This window comes from Maylandia zebra, linkage group LG7 (genome assembly GCF_041146795.1).
Source record: "Maylandia zebra isolate NMK-2024a linkage group LG7, Mzebra_GT3a, whole genome shotgun sequence".
NCBI lineage: Eukaryota > Metazoa > Chordata > Actinopteri > Cichliformes > Cichlidae > Maylandia > Maylandia zebra.
In genome coordinates, this window is record NC_135173.1 from 57,327,533 (window position 1) to 57,340,318 (window position 12,786).

General features: G+C 40.1%; 2 protein-coding genes across 3 annotated transcripts; one reads left to right on the plus strand and one right to left on the minus strand.

Moving 5' to 3' along the window:
- The first annotated feature begins 437 nt into the window (after positions 1-437).
- eif2b1 (eukaryotic translation initiation factor 2B, subunit 1 alpha) lies at positions 438-5,127 on the plus strand. Of its 2 annotated transcripts, none has more exons than XM_076886752.1 (10): positions 438-546; positions 1,055-1,087; positions 1,175-1,276; positions 1,715-1,851; positions 2,850-2,966; positions 3,064-3,176; positions 3,266-3,334; positions 3,428-3,503; positions 4,720-4,845; positions 4,929-5,127. In XM_076886752.1, the coding sequence occupies exons 1-10, from the start codon at positions 453-455 to the stop codon at positions 5,082-5,084; spliced, it is 1,023 nt and encodes a 340-aa protein (XP_076742867.1). In that variant the 5' UTR covers positions 438-452; the 3' UTR covers positions 5,085-5,127. The 2 variants fall into 2 exon arrangements, with proteins under 2 accessions (XP_076742867.1, XP_076742868.1); XM_076886753.1 differs by lacking the exon at positions 438-546 and adding an exon at positions 762-836.
- Positions 5,128-11,318, minus strand: ddx55 (DEAD (Asp-Glu-Ala-Asp) box polypeptide 55). Its single transcript, XM_004566936.4, has 14 exons — positions 11,075-11,318; positions 10,943-10,993; positions 10,191-10,277; positions 9,832-9,923; positions 8,970-9,032; positions 8,553-8,702; positions 7,948-8,140; positions 7,790-7,872; positions 7,478-7,609; positions 7,292-7,384; positions 7,086-7,200; positions 5,836-6,004; positions 5,434-5,720; positions 5,128-5,356 (listed from the first exon to the last, which is right to left on the minus strand). The coding sequence occupies exons 1-14, from the start codon at positions 11,180-11,182 to the stop codon at positions 5,207-5,209; spliced, it is 1,773 nt and encodes a 590-aa protein (XP_004566993.1). The 5' UTR covers positions 11,183-11,318; the 3' UTR covers positions 5,128-5,206.
- Positions 11,319-12,786: the final 1,468 nt, after the last annotated feature.

Consider the following 12,786-nt stretch of genomic DNA (forward strand, 5'->3'; position numbering starts at 1 on the left):
ACATTTTAAAATATGTATTTTCTTGCTATGTGCGTTGGTGTTTACATTTTTAGTTCATATACTGTGGTACAGGTTAAAGGTTTGGGACCAGTTTAGCTATATTTGTGGCTGTGAAAGGTATCGAGATTAACTGGAAGCTGGATTATGGAACAATAAAGTATGTGTTGACACTTCACCCTGTGTAAGCAGTATACTTAATTTCATAAATGGCCCGTAATATTGCTGTGTAGTTCAATTAAGGTACATCATTATTATAAATGTCATTATATCATAACTGCTGGTATGAAGACATATTTCATAATAATTTCATAATAAACGTTGTTTTATGCTCTTGTACCTCTTTATACCCACTGTGCCCAGAGCACACTAAGAAACACTTATATGTCCTTTAAGTTACATTACAGAATGGAATAAGCAACTTATTAAATGTCTGTGCTGTACTGTTCATTAACATGGATGGACCTGACACCAATAAAAAGTTCAAATGGTTCCTCACCAGTTGTTTTGTCTCTGACTCTCGTATGGTCCGGTTGTCTCTCGTTATAGGTAAGTGAATATCTTTGAGGTTTTAATAGACAATTCTATCTCTCTGTTGTTGCTTTATGGTCATTTCACTCACTTTGTGGAGATTCTGCATTACTATGTTACTATTTTACAATCTTTGCTGTTATTTTGTGGTTTATAAAAACAAACAAACGAAAACAGAAAAAAAAACACATGAACGAATTAAAGTCACATTTCCAACTTCACGTGAACGGCACGGCGTCTGGGAGACGTTTTTGTCTACGTCATTACTCTGCGACACGTCAACCTGCCTTCTGCAGGATGAGCTAATGGTGTGTAAGTTGGAAATAGTGACAGGAGCAACTTTTAGACAGAGTTCAGCGGGGTTTTGCTGCCATTCAGAGTGGGGCTGACTTAAAACAATATTTCAAGCGCTGTGAATATTTTCGTTTGAAAGAAAGAGACAGTGAGCGGAGTCAGCCGCTCTGGCATGTGTTAGAAAGAGCGCACTGACTGAAACCTGTAGAAATCTTCTGTGGTTATCTTTTAGGCGCTGTTGTTGCTTTCAGGATGAACAACGAAGGTAAATTACTCTATTTTAAAAATAATTTTCTGCTTTTTGTGTTAGAAATATTAACTGGATATCTCTGTGCCTCTATCTCTGGGACAGAGTTGGTGGAGTATTTCAGGGATCAGATGAAGAAAGACCCGGACATGGCCTCTGCTGTTGCTGCTATCCGCACTTTGCTTGAATTCCTAAAGAGAGATAAAGGTTAGTGTTAAGCCCTTGGTGTTAATATAGACACCTCTCGGCTTTTCTTATTCTCGCTTGGATGTGGAGAAGAAGACGTGAAATTTAGCCTTTTTGTGTTTTCTCAATTTGTAAATAGTGTTTTTTGTCGTTTCTCTGCGATAATCATGTGGGCCAAGATCTGAAAACAGCATCTAGAGTGCTTTAAAAAGTTACTGAAGCCCACATGTCAAGTACAGTTTTAATAAGAATTATTATTTTTCTACCATAAATGAAATAAAGATTTCACAGATTTTTGTATGTAATTTGTATAGTATTTTTTTCTCTCTTATTTCTTTTCTAAATGTACTTGTATATTGTTCACATGTTGAAATAAATTACCAATCAATCAATCAATCAATCAATCAAAGAGCACTGTAAGGAACTACTAGGATGACAAAGCTGTCTCTCCCCCTTCAGGTGAAACAATCCTGGGCCTGAGGGAGAGCCTGACGTCAGCCACAGACTGCCTTACAGGAGTGGACTCCTCTGTGGCTGTCTCCTCGGGAGGGGAGCTCTTCTTGCGCTTCATAAGCCTCACATCTCTGGAGCACCAGGTGAGTGAAGACAGTTTGGCGTTGGACATTCAAACATTGAACAAGATTAAGCGTGAATAACTTGAGTGAAATCATCAGAGCACTACCAGATCTGTTGTACGTTATCGAGTCAGACCTTATGGATGCTGTGCAAGTGCTACTGTTCTCGAAAGAACTTTATTAAAAGAGACACTGCAATTCTACAGCAAAATTGTGGTTCATACAGGAGAACAAATATAATCAAAGTAAAGAAAAAACTGTTAGGTTTGGAGGTGTCACAATTTGACAAATGAAAGTAGTTGTGACTATTTTTCATACTTTTTTGCAGTCGATGCCTGGTTGAAGCCTGGAACTTACAGACATCACCAAAGAATGTGTTTCCTCCTTCATGACATTTGCCAGGCCATTACTGCATCTGTCTTTAGTTACTGTTTGTTTATGGGTCTGTATTTTGTTTTGTCTTCAGTGAGTGAAACACAGTTTGATCGGGTTAAGATAACGTGATTGAACCAACAGCTTCAGGATATTCCATTTCCTGACCATCAAAAACTCCAGCGCTACTTTTAGAGTGTGTTTTGGGTCACTGTGGGACTTTGCTGGATGTGGCTGTTTTTTGCTGTAAGCAGAAATTGTAGCTCTGCATACCTCAGTATAGATTCAGCTCTGTTTTTCACATCACTAATAAAAATTTGTGACCTAGGGACACTGGAAGCCAAGCTCACTAGGGACCCCTCCCGTTATGCTGCTTCCACCATGTTTTATTGAGCCTTTTATTTGTCGTCCTTGGCAGTTTTGAAATGTCATTCTCCTTCCCAAAAAGGAATCCAAATCAAAGAAGTTCTAGCACACATTGTAGATGCACAAATGCAAGATTTTAGAAAAAAAAAAAGACCATTAGAAGGAACTTAGAAATAGCAGTCCTGCTGGAACTGCTATAGAGATTGGCCAGATTTAAAGAGGTTGCATGATCAGACCCGTTATCTTAATCCAAGGCAGATGCTAACATTTATTCTTTTCAGGACCTGTCTCGCTGTAAGAAGGTGATGGAGGAGAGAGGAGAACTATTTTTAGAGAAGATCTCCATGTCAAGGACCAAGGTTGCCAAGCTCTGTCACACCTTTATCAAAGATGGCGCTGTAAGTATGGAACACAACCTAATTCTTGCTCTGTACAGGGAAAAGGTTCAGTGATGCATTTTTTTTTTATTTTTGTTTTTCTCCCTGTCTCTCTCAGAAAATCCTGACTCACTCCTACTCCAGAGTTGTCCTCAGGGTGCTGGAAAAAGCTGCAGCTGAGAAGAAACGATTCTCTGTCTATGTGACTGAATCACAGCCTGATGCAGCTGGGTGAGGGAGCAGTCTATATACTGTACTGTAGTCTTACTCTGAAAGGACACAGGCTCAATAATGTCCTTTTTTTTTTAAAAATTATTCAGGCAACACATGGCAGAAGCCCTGAGGAAACTCAATGTTCCAGTAACGGTGGTGCTGGACGCAGCTGTGGGGTGGATACAGATGTTAATAACGTCTGATTTTAATGTCATGTCTCTTGTCAATGTCATTTGCATTAGTTTTGTATTTTCTGTCATTCTTTACAGATACGTCTTGGAAAAAGTGGATCTAGTCATCGTTGGTGCTGAGGGAGTTGTGGAGAGTGGTGGGATCATCAATAAGGTGTGTTCCAGTAAAAACTCAGATGCTCTTCAATTGAATCAAATTCAAATCAGTGTTAAAATGCTGGTTATTGCTTCTTCTTTGGGCCTCTCTTGGCCTCCTGTTTTTCTTTACTTGTTTTTGTATTAGTGCCGTCAACTCCAAACCATACGTCACAACATTTTGTAGTCTAGGCAAGCCATAAATGACGCTTTATGATAAACCAAGTGTGTTGAAGGTGATCTGTAGTTACATTTGTAACGTGGTGCATGTCAGGTTACAGCACAGGGTTCTCTGTGTTGTATTCTGATCATTTTATAAATTATTGTCTCCATCAATGTCCCGATAAAGCAGGGTATGCTTTACTGTGTGGCTCTGCTCACTTTTCATATCTTGTTTTAAGACACCAACATGGAGACAATGGAAATGTTTAGTTTGCAGCTTCATAACAGGGCTTCGCTAACCAATGATGCCTCAGTGATATCATGGCAGCTACATCTTTAATATAGAGCAGGGGTATCAAACTGAAATGAGCAGTGGGCCACTGCTGGCACTGTCATCTCATTGGAGGGCCACTTTAGTGTTTGAGTAGTACAAAAAAACCCCAAACAAGCAACAAAACACCCACAGATATTTCTGAAAATGTAGTGTTTTGTTTGTTTGTGTTTTTAAATTTCAAATATTGAATAACAAGGCAAAAAAAAAATGTTTTTCTCACTCTTAACTGAAGCCTTTCAGTGAACTACCAAAAAACTAATTGGTACTTTCTTTCTGACCACACGTGGTAGCAGTTCTGCTATAATTTTGTTCGTATTAAACAAAAAAAATGCAGACATAAGTGTACACATTAGTTTTTGACTGCTAGTGAAAATAGTTTTCTTAACAAATAACTCTAACACAGCCAGCCCTGTTTGTGCTTTCTGCTCATATTGCCTTTGTATTAAATCATTTTTTTGCTTTTTAAAGAACTTAACATTGCACTCAACAACACACAAATCCTCTCTAACAAAAAAGTAACTTCAAGTGCCAAATTGACTTATAATTATTCACCTCAATATATGAGTTTGAGACCGCGATATACAGTCTGTTTAAAACCGTAACTTAATGTTTGCTCGCATGTGTTGTCTTTATGGGACATTTTAAAATTGTGACACGGGTTGCACTCTGTTCACCCTAAAAGTGATAAATGTGACACAGCTTGTGATACAATAATAGACTTTTGTGTTTTGTCTTGCAGATCGGCACTTATCAGATGGCTTTGTGCTCCAAGGCACACAACAAGCCCTTCTACGTTGTGGCAGAGAGTTTCAAATTCGTACGTCTGTACCCGCTCAACCAACAGGACGTGCCAGATAAATTTAAGGTAAAACTGTACAGATTTTCTTTCTCTCCCCCTTATTTTATATTCAGAAGCTTTCCTTACATATCTATTTTGGGGCTCAACAGTACAAAGCAGACACCTTGAAGACTGCAAAGAACCTGTCAGAAGAACATCCAATTATTGATTACACACCTCCCTCCCTCATCACCCTCCTCTTCACTGACCTGGGAGTCCTTACCCCATCTGCAGTCAGCGATGAACTCATCAAACTTTATTTATAACTGCTTCACAATTCTCCAATAAAAACTACCAACAAAAACTAAATGTGTGTCAGAGATTTAATTCAACTCCGGTGGATACATCTGAATAGCTGTTATATTGTCCATTGTCTTCTTCCAAACTGTTACGGTTCTTCTGTTTTGTGTTTCGACTTTGCTCCACTTGTTATCTGTTGCTCAAAGTCCTCCTCACTGATTTGGCCTTTCTTTAGTTTCTTGAGGAGACGAGTGTCATCTAAAAGCTCTTTCAGGTCTTCATCATCCACATCAGAATCCTGCAAAAACACAAAAGTTAAAACTGTAGTCATCAGATGTCTTTAATTAAACATTAATGATGAATGAACGGAAATACCTCGTTGTGCTTTCTCTTGGCTGCCATCTTTTGCCTGCGTTCCTTCTTGCCCTTCTGTTTAGACCAGGCCTTATTCTTTATAAAGTTCTTTTTAGGAAAGGGAGTCTTATCTTTGAGCTCAGCCAGTGCTTTCTGTCTCTGCTTCTCCCTGTTCTTGTCTTTGTAACGGATGGTGTCTGTGTCCACTGTCGTCTCAATGAAATCAGGAAACTTTTTGTCCCTCAGTTCAGGCATCCTGGGCAGGCGAAGAAGTGCAAAGCCATGTGCCAAGCAGCCAAAATCCAGATCTAGACATCGAAAATGTGACACATTACATTTGTCTGTTTGTGGATACAACAAATTTGTATTTGAATAATATTTAGGATGCTCTACACATGTGCTTGCTGTTTTGTTTTTTTTAACCTTTGGTCCTGAAGATGAGGCTACATTCATGTTTGGCGTAGGCCTGGACGTATGAGACAAATGCTTTCATCCCTCTTTCGAACATGGCCCGGTCCTCCAGAGCCATGGCCTTCACTTTTGGCAGAACATCCACCACGTCTTTTATTGGGGACATCCTCTGGAGTGGACACTGGGGAGTAGATGAACAAGATGAGATTTTGCAGGTTCCATATTGTGCACCTTATAATTTTCTGAAGAATTTAGCTGTGAATGGAAAATATTTCCAAGAATTTCCTTTGCAATTTGATGGAAATTATTACTTGAAATTTTTTTTAAAAAAGTAAGCGTGACTACAGTTGAATATATTGTGAAGGACAAGCTGACAGAAACCAAAACATGCAAAAATGTGTACTTTTAGAAATCCTGTGGTAAATATTATCAACAGCAAATTTATTTCTGTTTTTCTCCTTTTTGGTTGCAAGCAATTTTAAAATAATTCTGAGCTTTCATATAAATATAATCCTAGTAAACTTAAACCTTGTACTTGGGTTGGATTTTTAAAGGTGTGGGACATTACTTGCCTACAGATCATTTAACACTACTGAGCATGCAGGTGAAAGGGGGCTTACATTTTCTTAAATGTTGGTTAAAGACCTTCATTTAAAAAACACATTGCTTTTTACAACTGAACAAATTACAAATATGCAACAGTAATCCAATGAAGGAGCTGTGATACTGAGGTTGTTTACTTCCATAGTCCTCATGATCATGTGATCACCTAACCCGACTGCTGATGTTCTGAGTAAATGGTAAATGGCCTGCATTTGTATAGCGCTTTTCTAGTCCGTAAGGACCCCAAAGCGCTTCACACTACATTCAGTCATTCACCCATTCACACACACATTCACACACTGGCGATGGCAAGCTACATTGTAGCCACAGCTGCCCTGGGGCGCACTGACAGAGGCGAGGCTGCCGGACACTGGCGCCACCGGGCCCTCTGACCACCACCAGTAGGCAAACACGGGGTTAGTATCTTGCCCAAGGATATTTGCCATGCAGCCAGGATGCAGCCTGGGATCGAACCACCGACCTTCTGATTAGTGGATGACCTGCTCTGCCACCTGAGCTACAGCCACCCCAGTAAGTGAACCATACAAGTAAAGAGGTCTCAAGTATGCTGAACTAGCACAGACTCTCAGTTAGGAGCAACCAGAGCAGAGAGGTGGTGTGAAAAGTTACTGATCACTTTCAGTTTCTGCTGAACTCACCTTCTGATTGATGGACAGGAAGTTAACATAGGTTTCCTCCATTGGAAGCAGGAAGACGAGAGCATTGCCATAATTACCGATTCTTGCTGTTCGCCCACATCGATGTACAAAGGCACTGAGTCAGACCAAATAAATAAATAAAATGCAAAAACAAGAGGTGCATACAGTGACCAAAAGATCCAGTTATGTAGTTAGTACTGACTCACCTGGCACTGCTGGGAGGATCATACTGCAGCACCCAGTTAACATCAGGGATATCGATGCCTCTGGCCATCACGTCCGTGCACACCAAGATCCCACTGCATGACACACAAGCAAAAAAATGATGTACAAATCCCACCCCCCCAAAACAGCCATATTTTCTGTATCTGTACACACAAACTGAATTTTACCTTTTTAGTTTCCGAAAGTCAGCAAAGATACTGTTGCGTTTATGTTTCATCTTGCCGTGGATGCAGTGGATGGTGACCTTTTTGACCAACGTCTCTAGAGCTCGACCGTAATACTCCACACAAGCACAGGTACTGAAGACGAGATGACAAGGAATCGTGTCATAACAGACCTAATCGGACATGTCACGGAGAAAAACATTTTCCAATAAAAGAAACTGTTGTCATGACAATGAGTTTGCAGTCCAGTGGTTCACACAACACACGAGCAAAGTTGAAAGCTACCAAGTTTTTTTGTGTACCGCTTTAACTTACCTAAAGAAGACCAGAAGCTTCTCATGCTTGTGCTGCCTCAGGAAAGCCACCAGGTTGTTGAACTTGTCCTCTGCTCTACAAATCTGAAATAAAAGCATGAGATTTTTTTTGTGTCATTGCTACACTTTTCTACATTAATGAATAAATAATTGTCTCACAGTGTAGTAGTTGGACAGCCTGGAAGGGGTTTTCTGGGCGGTGGCAGCAGGGGCCAGGCCTTTCTCTTTGACGGTGATCCGTACGGGGTTGCGGAGGCCAGCCCTCACCAGCTTCTCCAGCTCCTGGGTCTGAGTGGCTGAAAACAAGCCTGTACGTCTCTGCTTAGGCAGGTAACCTAAGATGGTGTTTAGACTGGATACACAAATACAGACTATTACCCATAACGAGTTAAAACGCACTACAAAATTCAAACACACAAAGTATTTGGATAGTTCTTATTGTCGTGCTCTGTGCTTTAACATTAGACTTCACCAGCAGTGACGCACAAAAAACTGCAGTTCCTCTAACAGTCACTAGACCTTTTTTCAAAACTGAGTCAATTCCCATAGACTCACATGTTAAAATGTCCAACTTTAAAGCATTAAAAAGCAAAGTCCTTTTGACTATTTTGGCAAGTGAAATTCTATCCATCAAGTGAAATTCTATTCATTTTGTGGGCTCCATGTTTCATATGCATTTGAGTAGCTTTCTGAAGAGGTGCTATAGGCCTCAGGATAATTTCTTCTGGCATTGAAAACAATAAATGTTAAGAGTTTTTCCATACCTGGCCTCAAATCCCATGTCAAGCAGCCTGTCGGCCTCATCTAGAACCAGCACATCCAGGCTTTTAACTGAGCTGGCCAAGTCCAGACCATCAGACTTTCTCCTGAACATATCTTCGAGGCGTCCCGGTGTCGCAATCACAATGTTTGCTCTGAGACACAGATGCACAAATTCAAGCGGTTTGGATGTTTTTAATATGATTCTGTGATGGATAGCACAGGAGTTTTTGATATAATACTCCTGGGTCCATTGATATGAAGAGCCATTCAGAAAAACTAATTTCATTAACACAGCCCAATTTTTACTTCTTAACAGAACAAGATTGTGGATCATTGTGCTTATAATGGATATATTTCAGTCCAGCTGAAAAACTCTGCTAGTCGTGTGTTAGTGGAAAGGCCCTCAGATCATCGCATACCCTTTATCCTTGAACTTCTCCACATCCTCTGCTGGGTTACTGCCACCGATAAGTAAAATCTGCCTGAAAAACACCAAGTGGGAAAACATGAAAGACTTCTCTGATCATTAATGAAGTAGAGGTTTATACAACCGGTTACTATTTCAGTCACAGTTCAGTTAAAATAATAATTATGTTTTTCAAGGGGTTTTACTTGTATTTTGTGGGTGACATAGGTTCACATTAATAACATGATCAGTGATGCACTGCTATTTGTTTAAGGAGCAGAGTGGCAACTTTACCTATTACACATTGTATATCCTCTGTCTGCACACATTCATCAGTTTTATATTTCTTTCAGTAACTGTGACAGTACCACAGTAACTGTGTCACATATGTAAATGGGCACATCGCCATGGTCTTTTCCTGTCTGCTATATAATGCCAGGTATTTATTAAAGCCAGTATTATATACTGGGATAATTTCGACATTAATCTAAAACACTTTCATTCTTAGATTATGATGATGACGACATTTGACAACCTCTGACACCTCAGTATATATCAATAATGAATTAACGGCCATTAGAATAGTTTCCAGTTTTATCCAAGGATAGCTGTAGAGGCAGAGGCCACCCTCACCAACTTCGGACTTTTCTAACCACACTCTTAAAGGCAGATTTTTTCACCATACGAGCACATCACAAATTTCCATCCACTATTTGCTCTTTCTGACATATGGAGTGCAACCAAACATGTTCACTTTCACACTTTTTTTTTAACCATTACACTTCATTTAAATAGGCTTTAAGAATTTTTCATCTTATTAACTAAGGGGTTTGTATTATATACAACACCCCTTTCACACTGTATCTTCTACTTACTTGAACTGTGGAAACTTCTCAATAAACTGCTCCATCACTTCACTGATCTGTACGGCCAGTTCTCTTGTGGGAGTGATCACAAGGGCACCAACCTGCAAAAGACATTATTTGGGGCTTAACAAAGTGTCCAAATCATATTGTTGAGGCTTTGTATATTTCACAGATTATCTGTAAAATATCAAGAACTATCATAACTCAGAGTTCAGCTGTTCAGGATCAAGGAGGTATTAAACTCTATAACAATATCACAAAAAAGAACAAAAGCTCATTTTAATTACTTCAAACACTGCTAGTCATCCTATTTTTTTTTTTTTTTAAACTGGGGTTAAATGCCATCTTTGCTTCGCTTTCAATCTTACCTGCATCTTCTTTAGCTTCTCTTCCCGCTTCAGGAGGAGTTCTATAATAGGAATGACAAAAGCCAGCGTCTTTCCACTCCCAGTCACCTGCAATCAAATGACACTCAGTGAGCTACAAGAGGCTGCTGCGATAACTCACAGGACAACCACTCTCTACACGTGTGCTGAGCAGATAACCTTGCAGCAGACGGGGGTGTCAGGTTGAGGTGGTTACATCAGCTCTGAGATTCCGGAAGCTTATTTCTGCGTTTACTTTCAGGCAGCATCAAAAACCCATATTTAAAATTATTGATGATAAATGAGGTTTTTGAAAAAGTTCACATTCTTAAGGTAAAATAGCATGATTTATTATAACATACATTGAAAATACAACAACCAGCGGATATGTCTGGGGGTCCACTTTTCCAGATTGGGTGGATTTTATATGGAATGACCCTGTCAAGACAATTTTTCCTGTCCAGTTAAATTCAAATGTCAGTACTTGCAGTGGTGGTTAATCGGTATAATGTATACTGTGCACATGGATGGTCACCACGTTTGTCAGCCCGGGAACACACTGGCGACCTGTCCAGTGTGTGCCCTGTCTGCAGCCCTGGGACAGCTGGGAGAGGATCCAGACACCCGTGACACTGAATGGCTGGCTGGCTGGCTGGATGTGCGGGTGGATGGGAGGATGTTTACCATAACTCTGAAACATCTGCAATAATAAAATTCAGTGATCTTTATTTTTAATGGTTAAATGGCGCACTTACCGCCTCGGCAGCCACATCCTTGTTACTCATGAACAGCGGGATACAGGCAGACTAGAAGGGAAAATTCCAACAGATCAGATTTAGTGTTTACTGAGGAGAGGTGTGAGCCACGGGCTGAAAGTGTTCACTGACCTGTACAGGTGTCATGTGTGTGAATTTCAGTTCATCGAGCGTTTGCAAAATCTTCTCGTTGAGTTTAACTGGTAATCTGTCCCACGTCCCGTCTGTTGTATTATCCATGCTGGAAACCAAACATTCAGCAGAGCTCGAAACTAAAGTCGTTCACAGTGGGTCTGCTACAGTCGCACTCCACGCTGCTCCTGTTTCCGGGTCCGCTGCTGTTTACACGCCGGGTGGGAACAGAAGCTCTCCAAACTGCATGGTTCCCAGTGACTGTACACAAGATAAATAAAACCTTCCTGCAGTTGCTGGTCGTTCTCCTGAACAATGCAATTGTCATTATGATTTAGGATTGTTTTGCCACAGATTCTGGGCACCCTGCAATAGTGGTGTTTTGCCATGGCAAGCGAGAGCTAACAAAATCTAAAAACAGATATCTATAAAAACGTACCAAAGTGAAGGCTGCAAGATGCATACTCCACCAGCACTTTTAACATCTCTGGAAAATCACCTGGTTCACCAAATGTACATTTTTACATTACATAAATTTATCATTCATTTTTATCCTCCTGTAGATGCATACAGTTAACTATGTCACAGTCCTCAATCTTTTTAATTCATCTGCTTTTAAATATACTTAAAAAAAATCAATATGTAGTGTTTCTGATGGGAAAGCTGTTGTGTTCCTCACAGGACAGCCACCACAGACATCTGAGTAGGATCCATTAGTGGACAATAAAGTACTTAAATGGAGTTTCATCTTAAACATCTGCAGCAGCAGCTTGGCAGCAGTCAGGTGTTTTCATATTATATTATTGGTACTTTTGTTAAAGTACTTTTTTCTCTAAACAGTTCATGTGGAAACACTTTAGAAAACTAAAGCTTTTCTGGCTTCCTCTCTGGACACAGTTGCTTTAGTTTCTTCTGCCAGAGATTCTCCTGTTTTCTGGCCGCAGAGGTGCTCTCAGAGCCACAGACTGACATCTTATTCTTTCAAGCTAAGATAACACAATTTAAATCTGCTACCATCAGTCCTGTTCCAAAGACCTCAGCAGCATTCATGCCTGAATGACCATCACCTAATAACTCCTATAGTTATGAAGTGCTTTGAGTGGATTGTCATGGACAAAATAAACAGGACTGAGTTCCTGCCCCTCTACTTTGGAGGAGCTGCTGTAGAGGTTATCACCAGTTTCAAGTAAATGGGGATTCAAATAAAATACGTTGTCATCTGGAAAACTATCTTTACTTACCTAGGATACTTGAGCAGGCTGACCTCTGTATTGTAGCATTTTCATCATGGCTCAGGTGCAGACAGAAAGGCAATGCACTGACCAAGTACCACACAGAAGGTCATTGGCAGCAGCCTTCTATTCACTAAAGACATCAATGCTAGCAGATGCAGGAATCTTCTCACCCTGCTCATTAATGAAGCAGAAAGGAGGATGTGCAGCATCATAGCACCAATCATATATCCACACATCAGGGACACATCATAATACATTACACATGACAATTTCTTATATACTGTAATTCCTAAAGTTTATATTTATATTCATACCAGCCCTCTCTTGCACTCTAAAGCTTAAAGCTTGTAAAGGAAATTTACATCCTAACAGGAAATTCCTTTAATGCCTACACTGCAACCTTCCATGCCATTCCAAGTCCTTGTGGTATGTGTCCACCCGACGTGTGGTTACATTTCTCAGGAAGTGCATATCAAG